The sequence below is a fragment of the Coregonus lavaretus genome (assembly GCF_964263955.1).
Source record: "Coregonus lavaretus genome assembly, contig: HAP1_SCAFFOLD_1206, whole genome shotgun sequence".
NCBI classification, from domain to species: Eukaryota; Metazoa; Chordata; class Actinopteri; order Salmoniformes; family Salmonidae; genus Coregonus; species Coregonus lavaretus.
Genome location: NW_028162821.1, coordinates 3,803 through 27,351, shown reverse-complemented (window position 1 = coordinate 27,351; position 23,549 = coordinate 3,803). Strand labels below are relative to the sequence as shown.

Genomic DNA, 23,549 nt, shown 5'->3' with positions numbered 1-23,549 from the left:
AAAGCGTGTGCGAGCATGGAGGCCTACAAAACTGACTCAGTTACACCAGCTCTGTCAGGAGGAATTGGCCAAAATTCACCCAACTTATTGTGGGAAGCTTGTGGAAGGCTACCTGAAACGTTTGACCCAAGTTAAACAATTTAAAGGCAATGCTACCAAATACTAGAGTGTATGTAAACTTCTGACCCACTGGGAATGTGATGAAAGAAATAAAAGCTGAAATAAATCACTCTACTATTATTCTGACATTTCACATTCTTAAAATAAAGTGGTGATCCTAACTGACCTAACACAGGGCATTTTTACTAGGATTAAATGTCAGGAATTGTGAAAAACTGAGTTAATAATAATAAATAATAATAATATGCCATTTAGCAGACGCTTTTATCCAAAGCGACTTACAGTCATGCGTGCATACATTTTTTTTGTGTATGGGTGGTCCCGGGGATCGAACCCACTACCTTGGCATAACAAGCGCCGTGCTCTACCAGCTGAGCTACAGAGGACCACCAGTTTAAATGTATTTGGCTAAGGTGTATGTAAACTTCCAACTTCAACTGTACATGTAGGTAGAATTATTAAAGTGATTGGCCGGTGCACCTGCACATTGGATGTTCTGGTTTGAAGGTGCTGAGTTGATTTAGGCCTATGTACCCTAGGATAACATACATCTAGCAATTACATAACTAGCGGACTAAACTCCACGGTGATGGAGTCCACCAGAAACGTCTTTCTCCATGGAGTGGCGTTAGTCCGCTAGCAATTACATATACTATTTAAATTATTCACGTGATATAGACATATAGGGCAAATTATTCAGCTTGTAAACTGCAGCAGCTTTTCCATAATAAACTTTTCCACTGAATTCTCCAGGACTAACTCCTCCCTAGAAGGCCAAATTCCCACGCAGGCAGTCACTAGTACTCTCCAAGAGGGGAGGGGACAGAGACAGGCATTGAGTGAAGTGGTCGGACAGTGCACGGTCATAGAAAGCCATCCAGCTAGCGGGTACTGTAGCTACGGAAGCGCTAGTTAGCACACATTTTCGTCAGCGGTCGGCGCACCAACTCAGCGAGCAACCACTAGTCTCTCTCTGTTGCGTACAATATCTGGAAGACCGAGGACGAGAGTTCATTCCGCTACAGTCATCAATGGCTCTGTGCAACGGAGATACCAAGGTCAGTCAAACAACGGCCTATGTTCCGCCAAGGAAGCAACATATCCCGTTTCTCGTTCAGTGTATATCGGCTGTCTGTCGGTGGTTGTCGGCTGCGTGACATGGGCGCCGGGAGAGTCCCCGGTTAGTTACGGCCTATGTCGTGTTTCCAGCAAACTTGCGGCGGTGCGTGCTCCCCCGCCGGGGATGAATGTCTTCATGCCTGTTGCCTCGTCTTTTAAATGTATGTTTTGGAGGGTTTCATAAACATCCAGCAGATAGTGAATGTAACCTTTATGCCACTGTTGTATTTTTCATGGTGTAGACATTGCTAATTGAAGCCGCGTGTAATTTAGCCTAGCTAGCTGCAGCCACACCGTAGCCGCACAGCTGAATATCGACTACAGTAGTTAGCTAGCTAACGTTAGCAATAGCCCGATATATAGTTAGCTCACTAGCATAATAGCTAGCAGTGTAGCTACAGATTGTCGTGGACTTTATATAATATTTAAACTTTGTAGCAATAGTACGAGATTTCGTGTTACGAACATGCATGTTTTTTTGGTGATTTAACTAACAGAAACATACATCGGGTTGATGGCTAACTATGACTTGCCAGCTAGCGCCCGGTCTCCAGTCTGTCCACCCACCACACAGTTGTGCCAGCTGCAGCATAGGCCAACCATGGTCTTATTTTTTTATATCCATAAGTACTCAATTTTACTTTCCCCAGGAAAGCAGGCCCAGTATAACAACAACACGTCCAGTATCGACGCGGTTTTATATGCAATGTGTTGTTGGCAGTTTTTATGGTGTAACTTGCAGTGTTTGATACGAGCGAATGCCTGTTGTTTTTCATTGACGGAAGTACGGCGTGTCAGAAACCACGTGGGGACACGCTACTCAATTTCACAATTTACTACAAGAGCGGTACATTGAATGTTTTGCCCATATCTAATGCCCCAATGTATTGAACGAGAAATTTACAGTTTTGATAGGAATATGAATCTTGTAACCATAATGATTGTTAAGGCAATCACTATCTCCCTTGATAACACCGTTGACTGGTCATATCAATTAATCAATGGCTACATCAATAATGCAAAAAAACTTGTTTCGATATATCTATTCTAGAGTAAGGTCCACTGGCTTGTGCCTCCTGGCTCGAAGCATCTATCCGGTCAATAGAAACCTCAAAAGGCGGGTTAAAGCCTCCAAAAGTTTGGCATCCCCTGCTGGATTTTTCCTCTAGCTGGTCCCTACTCAGGCCCCTAGCTTCTGTGTGACTCCTGATTCTGTTGAGGGAATGAGTGTGTAACGTCTTGTCATGCATGTCCTCTTCTCAGTACTGAGACTCACATGTCTCAAGTTGTGTTCTGGCCTTAATGAATCCCAGTTCCTCCCGGTGAGGTTAGAGGTTGGCAAAGTGGCGGTCATTCACCGTTGCAAATGGTTTGTCTGTCGTTGATTGAATTTAAACATTTTGCAACGCTTTTTGAACACCCGCTGGTTCAACCACTGTGTTGGGAAATAGGCTATTGTATCTTCATTCAAAACACCCCATGCTATGCTTGATGCGTGTACATGGTTGAAGGCTATTCCACACGTAGGCCTATGTTGTTATCCTGATTGAGTGTACGTACGTGGTCATGACAGTGTGTGTGGATATGTGTTCCTCCTCCCCCAGCTGGACATCAGCAGCGTTGAGCCTCAGAATGGTTCATGTGAGGGGGCGGTGGTCATCCTGGATGCTGGGGCTCAGTACGGCAAGGTGATTGACAGGCGGGTCAGAGAGCTGTTTGTCCGCTCAGAGATCCTCCCACTAGAGACGCCAGCCTTCGCCATCAGAGAACAAGGCTTCAGGTGAGACTGACTGACGTCAAACTTGCACCTGGGTGGCGTTTACAAGTCACCGAATCTGGACCAAATAGTGTGAGAGGGAGAACCTGTCAGAACAATGACACTGTGATTATTCCCAAGATCTCCACTTTATCTGTCCATCGTCTGTGGAGGAACACAGTTGGCAGGACAGCCTGTGAGAGAGCCTGTACTGCCCTACAAAGGCAAAACGCTGTAGCTGTTTTACTGCAAAATATGATTTCAAAGTAATTTTCTGTCTAGACACAGCAATTTCTTATACTCCATGATATATTCTGATCAACTGGCTTGTTCTTGTGTCAGAGAACTAAATACCACATTAATCAGATAATATACCTGGCCATTACAACCGATCAAAGATGTTTGATCAAATTCATAGTTGCTGCGTTTTGCCTTTGTAGGGCAGTGTAGTTCTATACAAAAGGAACACCGTTGTCAGGACAGCCTGGGAGAGAGCCTGGAGTTCTATACAAAAGGAACACCGTTGTCAGGACAGCCTGGGAGAGAGCCTGGAGTTCTATACAAAAGGAACACCGTTGTCAGGACAGCCTGAGAGAGAGCCTGGAGTTCTATACAAAAGGAACACCGTTGCCAGGACAGCCTGGGAGAGAGCCTGGAGTTCTATACAAAAGGAACACCGTTGCCAGGACAGCCTGGGAGAGAGCCTGGAGTTCTATACAAAAGGAACACCGTTGTCAGGACAGCCTGAGAGAGAGCCTGGAGTTCTATACAAAAGGAACACCGTTGTCAGGACAGCCTGGGAGAGAGCCTGGAGTTCTATACAAAAGGAACACCGTTGTCAGGACAGCCTGGGAGAGAGCCTGGAGTTCTATACAAAAGGAACACCGTTGTCAGGACAGCCTGGGAGAGAGCCTGGAGTTCTATACAAAAGGAACACAAACCAGTGGCTAGACTAAGCAGGTCTTTTGTAAATATGTGAAATATTACTGTACATTTTCTCTTATCTGACCTTGGAGGGAGGGAGTGTGTGTTCACACATAATTCTACAGCTTAGGAGAGGTCCCCATCTCTCTGCAGAGAGGATAGAGCGAGAGGGCAGGGGGGGCTTTTTAGGATACATTGTTTTTCCCATTACAGCTTGCGAAATCATCACTCCACCCCTACAGAATAGATGCACACGCACACCTTTTTAAGAATGCTTCAGTTTGAACAGCCAATAGAGAATGTCTGCACTGTGAGCACACTAGAGAGAGGCAGGGTTTTCAAACAGCTGTATGCTCATGTGTATGCTATTAGTCTGGAATGACTACTCTGTTGTAAGGTTAAGTTGATTGTTTGTCTCTTTGAATATTTATCCTCCTTCCTTCAACCCTTTTTTTACTTTCATCCCCCATTCTCTCTCCAGAGCGATCATCATCTCTGGTGGTCCTAACTCTGTGTATGCTGAGGATGCCCCTTGGTTTGACCCTGCCATATTCACCATTGGAAAGCCTGTCCTTGGTATCTGCTATGGAATGCAGGTAGGAGGGCCCTGAGAAATGCACATACATGAAACCTTCCTCCAGAAGATCTTAGCATAAAACTCAGGGTTCAGGACATCACCACCTAGAGTTCAATAACAGTGTGTCTAGACGGATCAATTGGATACAACCCACTAATAATCACTTTATGTACACATCGCATACAAATGAAAGGAGATCTTTCAATCGATACAAAATGCAGATTTACGAGGCTAATGATCAATTGTCCTGTCCACAGATGATGAATAAAGTTTTTGGAGGCACAGTACACAGGAAGAGTGTGAGGGAGGATGGCGTGTTCAACATCGGACTGGACAACACCTGCTCTCTCTTCAGGTGGGTTGGAAGAACTAATGATTCTTCAGACAGTTTCACCATAACCACTCAGAGAGAAGAGGTGATGGGATCGAAGAGCCAAAACAAGTGTATCTGGATCAAAATTTCAACAGTCACATACTGCGGTTTTCTTTCAAGTGTTAGTTTCGGTATTTCACTTATGGGATATACCGACTCTCGTATTGCCAGACAAGCTTATCCTGACGACCGACTGCCCTGTGCGATATATCACACAAATGGGCCTAAAGGTAAAACAGTATGCGCCAGGGTCAGTGCAGAGACATCAAGCCTATAAAACTTCACAAATGTATGAGGCGAAGCCCAACTCTCGGCTGAGCAAATATCTTGGATAGATATGCCCTTAAATAAAGCCCAGGATATAGCCATTCCTCTAGTGGAATGAGCCATAGGCCAGCAGGAGACTGAAGACCCATACTTGTGTAGGGCAAAGCAGTAGCCCCCACTATCCAGTGGGAGAGTTGTGTTTAGTGAGCGCTTTACCCGTGTAAAGTTTTGCCCAGGAAATGAACAACCTGATCACATTTTCTAAACCACTTAATCCTGTCCATGTAAATGCGCAGAGCACATAGTGGGCACAATGAATGCAACCACAGATGTTCCGGAGAGGAAAACAGTGGGGGATAAAAGCTACCAGCTCAAGGGGAAGACACATCAAATATGGGTGTCCGCTGTCACTATATCTATTCGTTATGGCCATCGAAATGCTAGCTATTAAAATCAGATCAAATAACATTTAAAAAAACATTTTAGTCATTTATCAGACGCTCTTATCCAGAGCGACTTACAGTTAGTGAGTGCATACATTTTCATACTGGCCCCCCCCCCCCGTGGGAATCGAACCCACAACCCTGGCGTTGCAAACGCCATGCTCTACCAACTGAGCTACACGGGGCCTGAAATCCAAGGCTTAAAAACAAATGTGTCCATGTATGCCGATGACTCAAGTTTTATATTATGTCCGCAAGCTAGATCCCTGCAATGTTTCATTGAACATCTAGATAACTTTTCTGGACTCTCTGGACTAAAACCTAATTATGATAAGTGGACAATATTCCATTACCCTGCAGTTTACCTATAAAATGGGCTGATGGTGAAGTAGACATACTTGGTATTCATATCACAAAATATATAAATGAGCTCTCCACAATGAATTTCAATAGAAAACTAGTAACAAATAGACAAGATCCTGCAACCATGGAGAGGTAAATACCTGTATTTATGGAAAAATTGCACTGATTAACTCCTTAGTCATATCTCAGTTTACTCACTTATGGCGCTGCCTACTCCTGATTTGATCAAATCATAGGAGAAGAAAATATTTAGCTTTATCTGGGATGCCAAACCAGACAAGATCAAGCGTGCCTATCTATATAATTGTCTGTTTTATGTAAGCCACAACAGTTCTGACTAGAATATGATGACCCTCTAGAAATGGGAGGAACTACTTTTTAATGCTAGGGACACCGCAAGGAGTTCCAGGCTGTTTATGTGAGTAAAATGGAGATGGGGTCCCCACACCCTGTTCACCGTTCTGCCCTCGTGGGTCGCACACCCCAACCTGACAAGAGTTGTGTCCGTCCTGACTACTTTTCTGCCTAAAACAATGCATATCTGGAGAACCTGTGACCGAAACGTCGGGTGTCTCCAGGAGTGTAGTGCTGCCGTGCAATCGATGGAGATCTGTACACAGTGATGTTTGTGACGTATTGGGCTCAGACCTAGAGAAGAGACCCAGCGTTGACACCCTCTCACATTCAAGCGTCCTAATGGGATGACTACTAAAGCCGATGCCATCAAACCTAGCAGTCTAGGCACGTTTTGAAAGACACCAGGTTCCCTCTGCGAAAACAGTGCTAGGCAATTCTGGAATGTTCTACGTTCCACTGTGAGGCGAGCTTTGAATGATACCAATTCTAGGGTTAGACCTAGGAAAGAGATTGTCTGCGTGGGAATCAGAACGCTCTTTACTGTGTTTATTTTTAAACCTAGAAATGTCAGGTGTTCCAAAAGCAGTTGACTGTGTTCTAAGACGTCCTGTCTCGATTAAGCGCATAGCAGCCAATCGTCTATGTACGTCAACAGCCTAATGCCCCTCTCTCTAAGTGGGGCTATGGCTGCCTCGGGACACTTTGTAAAAACCTGAGGTGACAGTGAGAGGCCGAAAGGGAGGACCAGAAATACATTGATTACGCCTTGAAAAGCGAATCTGAGAAATGTCCTGTGAGCAGGGTAAATTGAGATGTGAATGTAAGCGTCCTTCAGGTCAACGGATACGAACCAATCGCCTGGGCGCACAGAACATAGCAGAGCAGTGCGTCAACATTCTGAACGTGTACTCTTTCTCATGTGCCTGTTCAAAGCACATAGATCTAGGATCAGGCTATTACCGCAGTAAAAACCGCAGTGGCTTTGCTCAGGAGGAACAATTCTTATTTCCTCCCGGAAGACACACGCTGATTCCCCCTGAGCCTTTGGATCGAGGCAGGGTGACAGCGAATTGTAGTCTGTATCCCGTCTATCGTGCCCTGTACCCAGTTTGACACTTTGCATGCCCGGCAGTTTTCTCTCTCCGCTCCGAGAGAGGGCTGCCGGGGCTTCACCCCACTGTCGGGGAGAGGGTGTACAACAATCCGCAACGCACTGCACATGCTCGGCTGGCCCGTACCGGGAAAGTGCTTATGTGGCTCCCTCTGATGGCGTTATAGGGAGGCACCCTGTTTGTTTTGATCTTGTGAGAAACAACGTCTGACTGCGCCCTTGGCCTGTAGCCTGGTTGCGCTAGTGGTAACATTTTTAATGTGAACTGACATTGGGGAGTGTTTTGTAGGGGCATTCACCATTGTCTATTTTGCTCTTTGGGCTTTACTCTGTGACCACTGACTTGGGACCGGTACGCCGGAAAGAACACTGAGGTGCCTGGGAACTTGCGCACTGGAACAGGCTCAGGATTGGTGGAGGAAATAGAACGGTGCTTGGGGGAGGCCGTTCTTGCCTCTTTGGCGATGGGGACACCGCTAGGCCATTCGCTTCTTCCTCTTTACCCCCAGGGTGGGGTTAGGGGCCAGCTGGCTCCTTGGTGTCGTGTGGGGGGGGGGGGATTCTTAGACCAGGGGCCTTTAGGGTCCAAGGTTCTCTGCTGCCCTGGGCTCGCAGCCTGGGGGGCTGGACATCTGGGGATCTTAAATGTTGAGGGGTCGACCTGTTGCAGCCTGAGAGAAATTGCGGCGAGGCACTGGGCTGTGTCTTCCTGGGCAGTGAGAGCTGGAGGGCTTCACACTCCCTCTTCTTCTCCTCGCACCGTTTCTGCATCATCTCGACGGTGGAAAAGGCCTTTAGGATCTCCCAGATCATCCAGGATCTTCAGCTTCTCACTGTCAGACACTGTGGATAGATTGATCCATCGCGCCCTCTCCTGAGATATCTTGAGCCGTCATCGCTCTTCCTTATGCCTGGACGGCGGCTTTAAGCAGACGCAGGTTGAGGTCTGTGGCAATGCAGATCTCGTCCAACACCCCCGGCTCCAGTGTGACCATTATCTCCTCCTGTAGGTCAGCTTGGTATGCCGAGAGCATGGAGGCACCGCTGTGGCGGCCGACCTGTAGACCTTCTCTGTCGCGGAGGACTGGAAGCGCTCGTACTTGGTAAGGTGGGGCCAGTCGAGGTCATGGAGGACTTCTGGCTGGGGTGTAGATGGGAAGCCACCAGGGGTTCGATGGTAGGCATGTCGGCAAGCCCAATCCCTTCCATGTCAACACAGTCTAACACCAACCCACTTTGGACAGGGTTCTTGGAGGATAAAGGTGTACTCCAGGTACTGGTAACCTCCTCCGGGCATTCTGGGAAGACTGGTAGTAATTGCCTTGCCGCCCGTTTGGCTTTGGGTAGCCTCTTACCTTCGCAGCGGGACGTGGTGGTCTCTGTTACTGCATTGGGCCAGGGAATCACCAGTTTATCTACAGCGCGTTTGCACACATACTGCAGGTCCACACCGAGAGCTGGTGGGGATGGCCTGCGTCTCCGGTTTCAGATTCCCCGGCAGGAGGCTTGGTGGCCTGGCCTGAGGGGATGAAGGAGTCTTCGTCTCCGTCCGATGATTTCAAAAGGAGGCTGTCGGAAAACCCCATGGTGTTGTTGCCGTCTCCAGTCAGGAAGCCTGGCAGGGATGCCGCGAGGTCGTTGCTGGATTCCTCCAGCAGTGGGTCAATGGCGTCGAGCTGGTCGCTCCAGGATTCCCCGTGGGGATATCCATTGCCTCTGATGAGCCATTGGGGACGCCATCCCCCATGTTAGGGTCCTGTTGACTCAGGCTAGCTTGGCGTGCCTGCTTGCGACGGAGACTCGGCACAGTGTGGACAGGAGCTGGGGGAGACTAATGCTTCCCTGGCATGTTGCAGCCCAAGGCAAGCGATGCACACCGAGCCGGTGTCCTTGACCGATATCTTGTTTCCACAGGAGCAGATTCGTGCTGGGAGCTTCTCCTCGTTTGGAGTGGGAGATGCTTTTGTTCTTTTGATGCTTGTTTGTTTTGATGCTTTTACTTCCTGTCTGACCTTTTGACCCTGTGTGTGACTTGATGTTGTCAGGGGCCTGAAGAAGGAGGAGCTGGTGCTGTTGACTCATGGCGACAGTGTGGACAAGGTGGCCGATGGCTTCAAGGTGGTGGCTCAGTCAGGGAGCATCATTGCAGGTAAGCATTCTGGGAAAGGATCCTGGGCCTGGAGGATAATTTATATTTGAGACTCATTTAGTCTACCGCCATACTTCCCTGCGTTCAGTCAATTCCACAATATGATCATGAAGCCCATTGGCCCTCCATGCCCTTCTTCCATCCCCTGCCCTTCTTCCATCCCCAACCCTTCTTTCCCCTTGTCTTTGACCACCCACACCTCACCACTGCCCCCCGGTGTTCTCTGACAGGTATTGCCAACGAGCAGAAGAAGCTGTATGGGACCCAGTTTCACCCGGAAGTGGACCTGACAGAGCGGGGCACAGAGATATTACGTAACTTCCTGTTTGAGATCGCCGGCTGCACCTCCAACTTCACTGTCCAGAACCGCCAGCAGTCCTGTATCACAGAGATTCAGGAGAAAGTTGGCAAGTCCAAAGTTCTGGTGAGGAATCTATAGTATGGTTAGATGCAGTATGTGGGTGTACAGCATGTGCCCCATAGTATAGAACATAGAGACCCTGGGAGGGGGAGGGCGTAGTAAGTCAATCTGAGTTATTAAACACTCAATTAGACAGTGAAATTAAACTGTGTTCTCTGCTGAAACGATGTGATCGACTCCCTCTGCTCTCAGAAAGTAAGTGTGTGTGTGAGAGAGCGAGAGAGTTTTTCTAGTCCTGGCGTTGTGTTGCTTGACGTGTCTGGTCCAATGTTGTCCCCAGGTTCTGCTGAGTGGCGGGGTAGACTCCACGGTGTGTACGGCCCTGCTGAACAAAGCTCTGAACCAGGAGCAGGTGATCGCGGTGCACATCGACAACGGCTTCATGAGGAAGAGAGAGAGCCAGAGCGTTGAGGAGGCCCTCACCAAACTGGGCATCAACCTCAAAGGTGAGAGGTCAAGCCAAGCTGGGTGTCATCCTCAAAAGGTGAGAGTCCTCAAAAGGTGAGAGGCCAAGCTGGGCATCAACCTCAAAAGGTGAGAGGTCAAGCCAAGCTGGGCGTCATCCTCAAAAGGTGAGAGTCCTCAAAAGGTGAGAGGTCAGGCCAAGCTGGTGTCCTACACCTGTCTAGAATGGACTCATGTAGCATACATGTGCCTGGATGTGTATATAAAAACATTATCACTGACTGAACTATACTTCTCTCTCTCTCTCTCCAGTGGTGAACGCAGCACACACCTTCTATAATGGCACGACGACCCTGCCCATCTCCGACGAGGACCGGACGCCACGGAAACGCATCAGCAAGACCCTCAACATGACCACCAACCCTGAGGAGAAGAGGAAGATTATCGGAGACACCTTCGTCAAGGTACTGTCTGTCTTGCCTGTCTGTTGTCTAAGTTGAAGATGACAAGGGTTAAGTCGAGATATTTCTAATATCCCATAACTCTTTGCAACAATGGACCAGCTATGCTAGTTAGCAACGGCGCTGGTCCCATGAACCTGTTTATTTTTGAAAAGCTTCCACATGGAATCATGACTTGTCCTAAACTTTATCTTAGTCTGTTGTCTGTCTGAGAGTCTGTCTGCGAGTCTCTTTCTGTCTGTCCTTCTCAAAAAAATAGATAAATCAAGACTATTGAATTAACATCTTGTGTGTGTGATTGGTGTCTGTAGGTGGCCAATGAGGTGATAGGGGAGATGAACCTGAAGCCGGAGGAGGTGTTCCTAGCCCAGGGCACCCTGAGGCCAGACCTCATAGAGAGTGCTTCTCACCTCGCCAGCGGCAAGGCAGAGGTCATCAAAACACACCACAACGACACAGAGCTCATCCGCAAGCTCAGAGACGAGGTACACACACAAACACACTGAGACAAACTTCAAACACAACCTTGAAAGCGCGTATCAGAGCTGTCTGAGCCAGAGGTGGGACCAAGTCACTATTATTCCAGTCACAAGCAAGTCTCAAGTCGAGTCCCAAGTTGAGCGGGTCAAGTCCAAGTCGTGCAGACTAAAAGCAAGTCAAGTAAAAAAAATCTATACAGGCAATGACTTGTTTAACTACAAATCTTTGTCTATTTATTGAGGCTACCAGACGGCCCTTTTCATTATTTAGTCTACAACACATTTTGATGAAGTAATAATTAATCTTGACAATATAGATGGGTGGGTGTTCCACCAGGAACTAATGGACTATAAGTGGGGTGTGTGGGGACCGCATTGAGTGTGACACAAGCTGTATCATGTATGAAATGCAGAGGGTAAAGTAAACATTGGACATCGACAGTAATGTTGTCAGATTCCCTTATTCACCTGCACGTTTGCAGACAACAAATTCAAAATGCAAGCTTCATAAGTACATTAGCAATTTTGACATACCAAAAGATGAGTAGGCCTATGCTAGTAATTATTTTATTTTCTAACAAGTCAAGAGTCACAAATTTCATGACTTGAGACAAGTCCAAGTCATGTGACTCGAGTCCACACCTCTGGTCTGAACGGTCTCCTCTCACTCCCTCCAGGGAAAAGTCATTGAGCCGCTGAAGGACTTCCATAAGGATGAGGTACGGGCACTTGGCAGAGAACTGGGACTGCCAGAGGACATCGTCTGTCGACACCCTTTCCCTGGTCAGTACCCCACCGTACACACACAATAGAATGTTATATGTAGTCATGGAACATTTGGAACCAACATGGAGAATAGCAGAATGTTTTGCAGTATGGCTGTAATGTTAACCCCATCCTCTCCTGTAGGGCCTGGCCTGGCCATCAGAGTGATATGTGCAGATGAGCCCTACATCTGTAAGGACTTTGCTGAGACCAACAATATCCTCAAGATCATCACAGACTTCTCTGCCATGGTCAAAAAGGTCAGAGAGCAGAGCATCACTAGTCTATGACGGGAAAACAGTGCTAATAACAGAGCTCTAGAATGGACTGTTGATGTAATTGACCCCAACTTTCCTTCTTAATGCACCAACATTATGCACCAACATGCTGATAACTAACTCTTTATGTCAGACTAGCTAATAATAAACATAACCTACTGTCCCTCCAGCCCCACACGTTGCTGCAGAGAGTGAGGTCATTTTAACTCTACCCACATGTACATATTACCTCAATTGCCTGGACTAACCTGTGCCACGGCACATTGACTCTGTACCGGTACCCCCCCTGTATATAGCCTCGCTACTGTTATTTTATTTTACTGATGCTCTTTAATTATTTTTTATTTTTTACTTAACATTTAATTTTTCTTGAAACTGCATTGTTGGTTAAGGGCTTGTAAGTAAGCATTTCACTGTAAGGTCTACACCTGTTGTATTCGGCGCATGTGGCAAATAACATTTGATTTGACTAGCTAATAATAATAATAATAAACATAACCTACTGTCCCTCCAGCCCCACACGTTGCTGCAGAGAGTGAAGTCGTGTATATCAGACGAGGAGGAGGAGAAACTCCTGCAGATCACCAGTCTCCATTCACTCAATGCCTTCCTGCTTCCAATCAAGACTGTTGGAGTCCAGGTAACACTTCTTACAGGATACTCACACTAAGCACTGCTCGCCACGACGCTGGTCTCTGTCTATGTGACCTTTGACTTCTATAATAAATACAAATATATCTGTATATACATGCAGTGCATTCGGAAAGTATTCAGACCCCTTGACTTTTTCCACATTTTGTTACATTACAGCCTTATTCTAAAATGGATTAAATGAATACAAATCCTCAGCAATCTACACACAATACCCCATAATGACGAAGTGAAAACAGGTCTCTGTTTGCCTCTCTGGTGTAGGCCAGTAGTGTAGTGTACAGTATCTCTCCCTGTTACTCCTTTACCCGGCAGCCATCTCCCAGTTACTCCTTCACCCGGCAGCCATCTCCCAGTTACTCCTTCACCCGGCAGCCACCTCCCCGTTACTCCTTCACCCGGCAGCCATCTCCCCGTTACTCCTTCACCCGGCAGCCATCTCCCTGTTACTCCCTCACCCGGCAGCCATCTCCCCGTTACTCCTTCACCCGGCAGCCATCTCCCCGTTACTCCCTCACCCGGCAGCCATCTCCCCGTTACTCCCTCACCCGGCAGCCATCTCCCCGTTACTCCTTCACCCGGCAGCCATCTCCCCGTTACCCCCTCACCCGGCAGCCATCTCCCCGTTACTCCTTCTCCCGGTAGCCATCTCCCCGTTACTCCTTCACCCGGCAGCCATCTCCCTGTTACTCCTTCACCCGGCAGCCATCTCCCTGTTACTCCTTCACCTGGCAGCCATCTCCCTGTTACTCCTTCACCTGGCAGCCATCTCCCTGGTACTCCTTCACCCTCTCACTATAACAGGATGGCACTGCTACAGCCAGTGCTGAGTAGGTAGAACTCTCCTCTAATCGCCGATACTGGGTCAGATATATTTGTTTATTATAATAATAATAATAATAATATGCCATTTAGCAGACGCTTTTGTCCAAAGCGACTTACAGTCATGCGTGCATATATTTTTTTACGTATGGGTGGTCCCGGGGATCGAACCCACTACCCTGCTAATAGTTAGGATTGGGGAGGGGCAATCTGATCCTAGATCTGTGGTTAGGGGCAATGTCTGTTTGGCTGCTCTCACTAGTCAATGGGTAATTTGGAGATTTACTGCTCCATCCATTCATTTCCTTCAGCCCCAGGCTGTGGCTACACAATGTGTGTTTGTTGACAAGTGCCTGGGTAATGGGATGGTGACACAGCTGGCTCCGCCCATTCAGTGGTGGGTGTCTCCTCCTCACTTCCTGCTGAAAGCCACAGAGGGATATATTTACCCCAGAAAGAGTAAATGTGTGTCTGTGTGTGTTAAGGGGGGCAGGAGAGCCACAGGAGGGTATAAACAGAGGGGCTTATTATTCTCTGTGGAGTTTGGCTGAGAGTAGAGGGAAGTGACTAACAGAAAGGCCTCAAATCCCCCAGTCTCTTAATGAAGTCTAAATGGGAAGGATGGACCCCAATAGATCACTTTTTATTGACTAATCATCACAATAATGAAGTGTTGGTCAAGAGAGAACGACTATAGCATACAACAGTGGTCCTAGGCAAAGCTCTATCGTGTGTTTTCTCTCTCTCTCTCTCTGTGTGTGTGTAGGGTGACTGTCGGTCCTATAGCTATGTGTGTGGGGTCACCAGTAAAGAGGCTCCTAACCTGTTCTCTGTCTCTGTGTGTGTAGGGTGACTGTCGGTCCTATAGCTATGAGTGTGGGGTCACCAGTAAAGAGGCTCCTAACCTGTTCTGTCTCTGTGTGTGTAGGGTGACTGTCGGTCCTATAGTTATGTGTGTGGGGTCACCAGTAAAGAGGCTCCTAACCTGTTCTCTGTCTCTGTGTGTGTAGGGTGACTGTCGGTCCTATAGTTATGTGTGTGGGGTCACCAGTAAAGAGGCTCCTAACCTGTTCTCTGTCTGTGTAGGGTGACTGTCGGTCCTATAGTTATGTGTGTGGGGTCACCAGTAAAGAGGCTCCACACTGGGAATCACTGATGTTCCTGGCCAGACTCATCCCTCGCATGTGCCACACCATCAACAGGTAACACAGTACATGTTAGTAGATGAAGTAACACCTTTACTGCTAGCAGGATGCCATATGGACTGTCTGTGTCTTTGCTCTCTCCTGCCTCCCTCCAGAGTTGTGTATGTATTTGGGTCCCACGTGAAGGAGCCTCCCACAGACATCACCCCCACCTTCCTTACCACAGGCGTTCTCAGCACACTCAGACAGGCAGACTTCGTGGCTCACTCCATCCTCAGAGAGTCTGGTAAGTGGTTTCCTGCTTCAGGAGGGGAGCAGAATGGCTGGATTCAGTGTGGAGCGGGGAATAGAGTATAGAACTACAATGTATAGAACTACAATGTATAGAACTCTAGGGATGTGGAGCGGGGAATAGAGTATAGAACTACAATGTATAGAACTCTAGGGAGGTGCACGCTTATTAGAATAGCCAAACGGACGTTAGTATTCAAATACTTGTGAGAGTATTCATTTTTGCGAGAGAGAACAATTATAGGCCTATTTTAACACTGAAAAGGCTTTTTCTGAATTAAATTAAAATATCCATGTGACTTTGTTACATACAAGGATATACCATGACATTTAAAATTATTAATGTATTGAAACAACACACTTCAAGGTAAGTTTTTATGATGTGCACGGTGCGCCCCATAAAAAGACTGGTAGCTTGTTTGTTGGCCAATCAAAGCAGCAAAGAGGCTCAATGTGGAGCAAATGGTGTGAGAGTTCACTAATGCAATGCAAGATGGAATAAAATTACGGAATTAAAAGTTAGCGGAAGGAGAAGGCTACAGTGAGCAACCAACAGGTAGGCTGTTGTTTTATCTTAATGGGGTTGGGGAGAAAACACAGCATGTAGCCTCAATTACCCTAGCTAGCTTCTCTAGGTTACTCCAGTCAAGACAGGCACTGTTATATGGGATGATGAATACGGTTGTGGCTGCTACAAGTTAGCTAGTGCTGCGTTGGCGTCTCTCTCTCTCTCTCACCCTCCGTCTGCTCACTCCAATCTCTCACACACCACCTCCGCAGCTGCAGCAATAGAATGCCAGCCTCTCTCCCTCACGCAGCAGTGCTCAGGTTAAAACATTACGTTTAACAAAAAAACATGTGTATCCGTCAAAAAAAAATCATGATGCTATTCGAATAGTGAAATTATTTCAAACCCCCCCAGCCCGGTAGAACACACTTCCCTTATGAACTGCTCATTGCTAACCCTGTCTGGTGTGGTAACCCTCTTTCTCCCAGGTTACTCTGGTAAGATCAGTCAGATGCCGGTCATCCTGACCCCTCTGCACTTTGACCGCGATTCCTCACAGAGGCAGCCGTCCTGCCGGCGCTCTGTGGTCGTCAGAACCTTTATCACCAGTGACTTCATGACCGGGATACCTGCCACGCCCGGAAACCACATCCCTGAAGAGGTACTACCGCTAGCCATGAGATGGGGATTAGTCAGACAGACGTTGTTTTATTGCACCCAGTATAGATGTATAAATCACGATTTCCAACCCTTTTCACTTTTTCTCTCCATCTCTCACGTCTCCTCAGGTAGTGCTGAAGATGGTGAATGAGATCAAGAAGATCCCTGGCATCTCCAGGGTGATGTTTGACCTGACCTCCAAACCTCCCGGCACCACAGAGTGGGAGTAGAGCTTGTGGGGAGAGCGAGAGAAGGAAGGAGTGGTGAGCTCCTCTCTTCCTCCTCTTCTCCTCCTCCTTTCATTCCTTCTCCTAACACCTCCACACTCCACTGGCCTGCAACCCCCCCCCCCCCCATCTCACCCCCCCTTTCCGATCACCCCCCTCTAGAACATTCCCATGGGAAGCAGGCAGTACTGTGACCAGCGCACACCTGAAGCCGCTACTCTGCCCCCCCCCCCCCTCTCAATTTTTGGGAGGGGTGTTTGTATTATAGTTATTATCGATATGACTATTCAACCTTCATTTTGGATCAGTTTCTTCATGCGTGACAATGCATTATTTTTCCGTCTTTGGTGTAAGTGCTGCTTCCTGTTTGGAAACGGCCAGTTGAGATCAAGGGTTAAGAGTCCGAGAGTTCAGGAAGTGGATTGTGTACACGGCGTGCCTCAGATGACAGCGTGAGACCAACAACAGAAGAAAACAAAAGAACATACTTGTATGACATAAAGGAGAATGCACAGCAGCCAGTGGCTTAAAGTTATCCATCGCGTTTTGGCTTTTTTTTTGTTCCACTTACGACGGTTATTTTTGTCCCAAGATTATTTTTACTCATCCATTTCCGATCCAACTGTATACTGTGCAAAGAGACAGACAGGGGCTGCCTGTCCAACGTCATTAAATGTTTTGCCAAATGTAGATAAGATGTGGTGAAATTTGATCTGGGTTCTTGGCTCTTGTTGACGATCCACTTTAATTAAAAATTGTGATGTTAAGCTACCAACAGCGGTCAACAGAAAATATTAGTTTATTTTCAGAGATGTGTAACTGTGGGAAGCCCCCAAAATGACGGTGTGTCCTTTTCTGTGCCTGTTTTTCTTTACATTTCTGCTCCTTCTTTATTTGACCTGACTGTTATTTTTTTTCATGCTGCAAATATATGCTTTTTAAGAGAAACAAGAGGACTGAGAATTAATTAAGATGTTAGTAATAGTCAAAACAACCATTGATGTGTGAACGTCATCTTCATCATCACCATACTGGCACGTGGCACCTCCTACAGTGGTGTCATCTTCATCATCACCATACTGGCACGTGGCACCTCCTACAGTGGTGTCATCTTCATCACCATACTGGCACGTGGCACCTCCTACAGTGGTGTCATCTTCATCATCACCATACTGGCACGTGGCACCTCCTACAGTGGTGTAGGAGCAACTTCTGCACGTAAAGCCTTGGTGCTTTCCTGACGCGTAGGGAAGGGATAGTACTCCCAGCTGATGGATTTTTAAAACACAATCACGAAAGCATCCCTCCTTTTTTTTTATAGGGTCAAATTGAAGACTGGCAGTGGCCATCTTGGAACATTTAATCTACTAGAGGACTCCCGAGTAGGCATTCTCAGTGACCTGGCTGTCAGCTCAATGTTTTCAACACTCATTTACTGAGAGAGTCCTCCGTTAGTACAGGACTCTTGTGTTTTACTGGGCCTGAAGCAAGTCTTTTTAAGGACCCCTGTCTGCCCCATGTGCAGCCTGTAGGTCATGTTTTACTGTGCGATAGTACTGATTTACATGCCTCTGTGTTTGACTTTGTACCCCTCACCTTCAATATTATTTAGTTACGACGGTCAAAATACCCCAATGCAAAATGAATCTGTTCCTTAACTGTCTTAATTGCAACTTGTTCTTAATGTCTCTCCCTTTGTGTTGCCTTTTACTTGTGTATTTTATAATACATATGTCTACTTGGAAAAACAAAAACAGCTTAAAATTAATGGAAGTTTAATTTTGTAGTTGGATTTTACTGCAATATTGAAATAATATTAATTTATGCAATTCTGTGTTTGATATAATTTTTTTGTTTGTTTTGTTTAAAATGGATCAATGCTCATTTTTCCTTAGTAACGTGCCTCAAACCAAGCCACTGCATGCAGTTTCAACTATGAAATTTGTATAATGAAAAACCAAGCTTTAATAAAGAAGTCCATATTGAATCTTCTCAAACTCTTTACCAACTAATCAAAATGTGTATGTTTACACTATATGACCAAACGTATGTGGACACCTGCTCGTCGAACATCTCATTCCAAAATCATTGGCATTAATATGGAGTTGGCCCCCCCTTTGCTGCTATAACACTAGATGTTGGATCATTGCTGCGGGGACTTACTTCCATTCAGCCACGAGCATTAGTGAGGTCGGTCACTGATGTTGGGCGATTAGGCCTGGCTCGCAGTCAGCATTCCAATTCATTCCAAAGGTGTTCGATTGGGTTGAGGTCAGGGCTCTGTGCAGGCCAGTCAAGTTCTTCCACACCGATCACGACAAACCATTAGTGTATGCAAGTCGCTTTGTGCACGGAGGCATTGTCATGCTGAAACAGGAAAGGGCCTTCCCCAAGCCGTTGACACAACGTTGGAAGCACAGAATCGTCTAGAATGTCATTGTATGCTGTAGCATTAAGATTTCCCTTCACTGGAACAAAGGGGCCTAGCCCGAACCATGAAAAACAGCCCCAGACCATTATTCCTCCTCCACCAAACTTTACAGTTGGCACTATGCATTCTGGCAGGTAGCGTTCTCCTGGCATCCGCCAAACCCAGATCCGTCCGTCGGACTACCAGATGGTGAAGCGTGATTCATCACTCCAGAGAACGCGTTTCCACTGCTCCAGAGTCCAATGGCGGCAAGCTTTACACCACTCCAGCAGACGCTTGGCATTGCACATGTTGATCTTAGGCTTGTGTGCGGCTGCTCGGCCATGGAAACCCATTTCATGAAGCTCCCAACTAACAGTTATTGTGCTGACGTTGCTTCCAGAGGCAGTTTGGAACTCTGTAGTGAGTGTTACAACCGAGGACAGACTATGTTTACATGCTACACGCTTCAGCACTCGGCGGTCCCGTTCTGTGAGCTTGTGTGGCCTACCACTTCGCAGCTGAGCCATTTGTAACTCCTAGCGGTTTCCACATCACAATAACAGCACTTACAGTTGACCGGGGCAGCTCTAGCAGGGCAGAAATATGAGGAACTGACTTGTTGGAAAGGTGCCACGTTGAGTCACTGAGCTCTTCAGTAAGGCCATTCTACTGCCAATGTTTGTCTATGGAGATTGCATGGCGGTGTGCTAGATTTTATACCTGTCAGCAACGGGTGTGGCTGAAATAGCCAAATCCTCTAATTTGAAGGGGTGTCCACATACTGTTGTGTGTGTGTGTGTATATAGTGCATTTTCACAACCAACAGATGTTTTTAATGTTTGTATTTCGCAATACTTTTTTAAAATTCTGCTGTAGCAGAATACCATATCCCCTGGAACGCGCACCTCTTATTGGGTTTGATGTCTCGCATCGAACATCATCACCAGTAGTGGTGCATGGGTAAAATCACTGGGGAAGCCAGTGACAAACCTATGTGTTGTGATAATTGCATTGTTTACTCTATAACCTGTTAGTTCGTATGCCTTGCCACAATAATAAATAGGCCTAAAGGCCCGAGACAATAAGAAGACACAGTGGCAGAATAAATTCAACCACACCTTTGTTTTATCACAAAACCGGAGAGCAACCTTTGACCAGTGAAGTCCACAAAGCCTATTGCATGTACAGTAACAGACAGTTACATGACCTACAGCATGGTCAAGCAAGTTCATGTTTTCGACATTTTCGGACCAATAAACAACTATTGATTTAGAACCACAGAGAGTTACCGCAAGTCGCAAAGAAAACAGGTGCTGCCTCCACTATTCCAGCACCATTTCAAATTCAACATTTCAACATCATGAAATCACCTCTGCTTAGTCTAAAACAGCGACAACTAAAAGATAACAAAAACTAATTTAGTCCAATCAACGTAAGCTAAATATGATGTGGCTGTCCATGGTTCTGATTTGTGTGTGCGTTCGTGCAAGTAGAAAAACATGTTGACTCACCCTACTTGTAGAGAAACGCCAATGCCATCCTCCTCTCTTTCATGTTGACGAAATGGTCTATCACTCTGTAATATAGTACACACTTTTATTTTTTGTTATCCTAGGCTACCTGGCTACAATGCTTGCTCACTAGCATAACTTCCATTCATGGGCAATGTTAGCTAGTTAACATTAGCCTTCTACATCTAGCTACATATTGAACTTTCATCCTCTCAGGCCAGGGGCACAACAAGGTATGAATTAATTGTTGGATCAGAATAGTCGTTATAATCATTGGCCAGTACGGAGAATTAAGTAAAACCACAAGTCCAAATCCCTATCTCCATCCATGGCTAATTTAGGAAAGGGCCAATTTTAGCTAGCTGGCTGGCTAGCCAGCCACTGGAGGACAACACAATGAGATGCAACAATTCAAGTTTTTCTGTCAATGATGTATGCTCTCAATGGGATTTGATAAGAGTGATGCCAAATCCAAGCTGGCTTCCCTTCACACTTTTTTTTGGTGCGCCAGGACCATTCACAGTTGTGTCAACCAGCATTGAGCTAAACTGAGTGAGCTCATTTTTTTTGTACTTTTTTCTTTGTCAAGGGAGGCCAAATGCTCGCTGGCTTCCCTTGCCTTCAATGCTACGGGCGGCAACAATGCCATACTCGTTCGGACCAGACATCATCAGATAGATGGCCTACACGTAGAGAGACAGAGGGGCGCTGTTTCTTTCGCTCAGATGCTTTCTGCTGTGAGATACATTCAGCCTCTTGCGAATTGAAGGGAAATTATGAAACTGAGAGATGAAAGAAACATTTATTTTATGTTTAAAAAATGTTCTTGGTCATTTTTTTAGGGGAAGCCTGGTTTCCCTTTGCATCCATATATACACACACCCCTGCTCGTCCTTGTAGCCTACTCACGAGGAGGTTAGGGAAGTAGATATGATAGTCTAGACTTACAGAGAGGCCTCCAGGAGATGAAGATACATTTTCAGGACAGAAAAACATGCCCTGCTTATGTCAGCCTACTTCATGAAATATGTATTGTAATGGTGTGCGTTTCATTACAATAAATTGTATATTTGGGTTAAATAACTTTCAGTAGTTAAGTGTCAACTCGAGAAGCCCCCTGTTTGTGCAAACCGAGCACCGCCAGCGATCCTATCCCATGGGTGTCTCCACGGCAGGGGTTCAGGTGTTCCTTTCCTCTCTCCCGGATGACTGAAGGACAAGTGTCGACAAGCTCAGACTCACAACAGCGAGAGACCCAGAGGACGCTTCGGAAATAAACGATACAGCATCCCAGGTTATTATTGAGCATTAAGGCCAATGTCTGGTGAGCGCTCATCCGCATCATCTCTGCAAGTTGCCACATGCTACAGCCAATTAAATCGGAGCCTGTGGCACTTTTATGTTTGTTAACATGAATATAGACCAACATTCACATGTAATTTACTATACGTACAGTGCATTCGGAAAGTATTCAGACCACTTGACTTTTTCCACAAAAAAAATAACATTAGTCTTATTTTAAAATGGATTAAATATTTTTGTTTTACCTCAATCTACACACAAGACCCCATAATGACAAAGCAAAAACAGGTTTTTATAAATTTGAGCAAATATGACATTTACAGTGGGGAAAAAAAGTATTTAGTCAGCCACCAATTGTGCAAGTTCTCCCACTTAAAAAGATGAGAGAGGCCTGTAATTTTCATCATAGGTACACATCAACTATGACAGACAGATTTTTTTTCTCCAGAAAATCACATTGTAGGATTTTTAATGAATTTATTTGCAAATTATGGTGGAAATTAAGTATTTGGTCACCTACAAACAAGCAAGATTTCTGGCTCTCGCAGACCTGTAACTTCTTCTTTAAGAGGCTCCTCTGTCCTCCACTCGTTACCTGTATTAATGGCACCTGTTTGAACTTGTGATCAGTATAAAAGACACCTGTCCACAACCTCAAACAGTCACACTCCAAACTCCACTATGGCCAAGACCAAAGAGCTGTCAAAGGACACCAGAAACAAAATTGTAGACCTGCACCAGGCTGGGAAGACTGAATCTGCAATAGGTAAGCAGCTTGGTTTGAAGAAATCAACTGTGGGAGCAATTATTAGGAAATGGAAGACATACAAGACCACTGATAATCTCCCTCGATCTGGGGCTCCACGCAAGATCTCACCCCGTGGGGTCAAAATGATCACAAGAACGTTGAGCAAAAATCCCAGAACCACACGGGGGGACCTAGTGAATGACCTGCAGAGAGCTGGGACCAAAGTAACAAAGCCTACCATCAGTAACACACTACGCCGCCAGGGACTCAAATCCTGCAGTGCCAGACGTGTCCCCCTGCTTAAGCCAGTACATGTCCAGGCCCGTCTGAAGTTTGCTAGAGTGCATTTTGATGATCCAGAAGAGGATTGGGAGAATGTCATATGGTCAGATGAAACCAAAATAGAACTTTTTGGTCAAAACTCAACTCGTCGTGTTTGGAGGACAAAGAATGCTGAGTTGCATCCAAAGAACACCATACCTACTGTGAAGCATGGGGGTGGAAACATCATGCTTTGGGGCTGTTTTTCTGCAAAGGGACCAGGACAACTGATCCGTGTAAAGGAAAGAATGAATGGGGCCATGTATCGTGAGATTTTGAGTGAAAACCTCCTTCCATCAGCAAGGGCATTGAAGATGAAACGTGGCTGGGTCTTTCAGCATGACAATGATCCCAAACACACCGCCCGGGCAACGAAGGAGTGGCTTCGTAAGAAGCATTTCAAGGTCCTGGAGTGGCCTAGCCAGTCTCCAGATCTCAACCCCATAGAAAATCTTTGGAGGGAGTTGAAAGTCTGTGTTGCCCAGCGACAGCCCCAAAACATCACTGCTCTAGAGGAGATCTGCATGGAGGAATGGGCCAAAATACCAGCAACAGTGTGTGAAAACCTTGTGAAGACTTACA

At 46.3% G+C, this 23,549-nt stretch overlaps 1 protein-coding gene across 1 annotated transcript; it reads left to right on the top strand.

Annotated features, from left to right (window-relative positions):
• Positions 1–976: 976 nt before the first annotated feature.
• On the top strand, positions 977–18,659 carry LOC311118799 (GMP synthase [glutamine-hydrolyzing]). The gene is made up of 16 exons (XM_084193580.1): positions 977–1,178; positions 2,844–3,019; positions 4,401–4,515; positions 4,754–4,851; positions 9,456–9,559; positions 9,790–9,983; positions 10,261–10,426; positions 10,698–10,849; positions 11,158–11,331; positions 12,003–12,108; positions 12,235–12,350; positions 12,883–13,008; positions 14,928–15,043; positions 15,142–15,272; positions 16,274–16,446; positions 16,574–18,659. The coding sequence occupies exons 1-16, from the start codon at positions 1,152–1,154 to the stop codon at positions 16,673–16,675; spliced, it is 2,076 nt and encodes a 691-aa protein (XP_084049706.1). The 5' UTR covers positions 977–1,151; the 3' UTR covers positions 16,676–18,659.
• Positions 18,660–23,549: the final 4,890 nt, after the last annotated feature.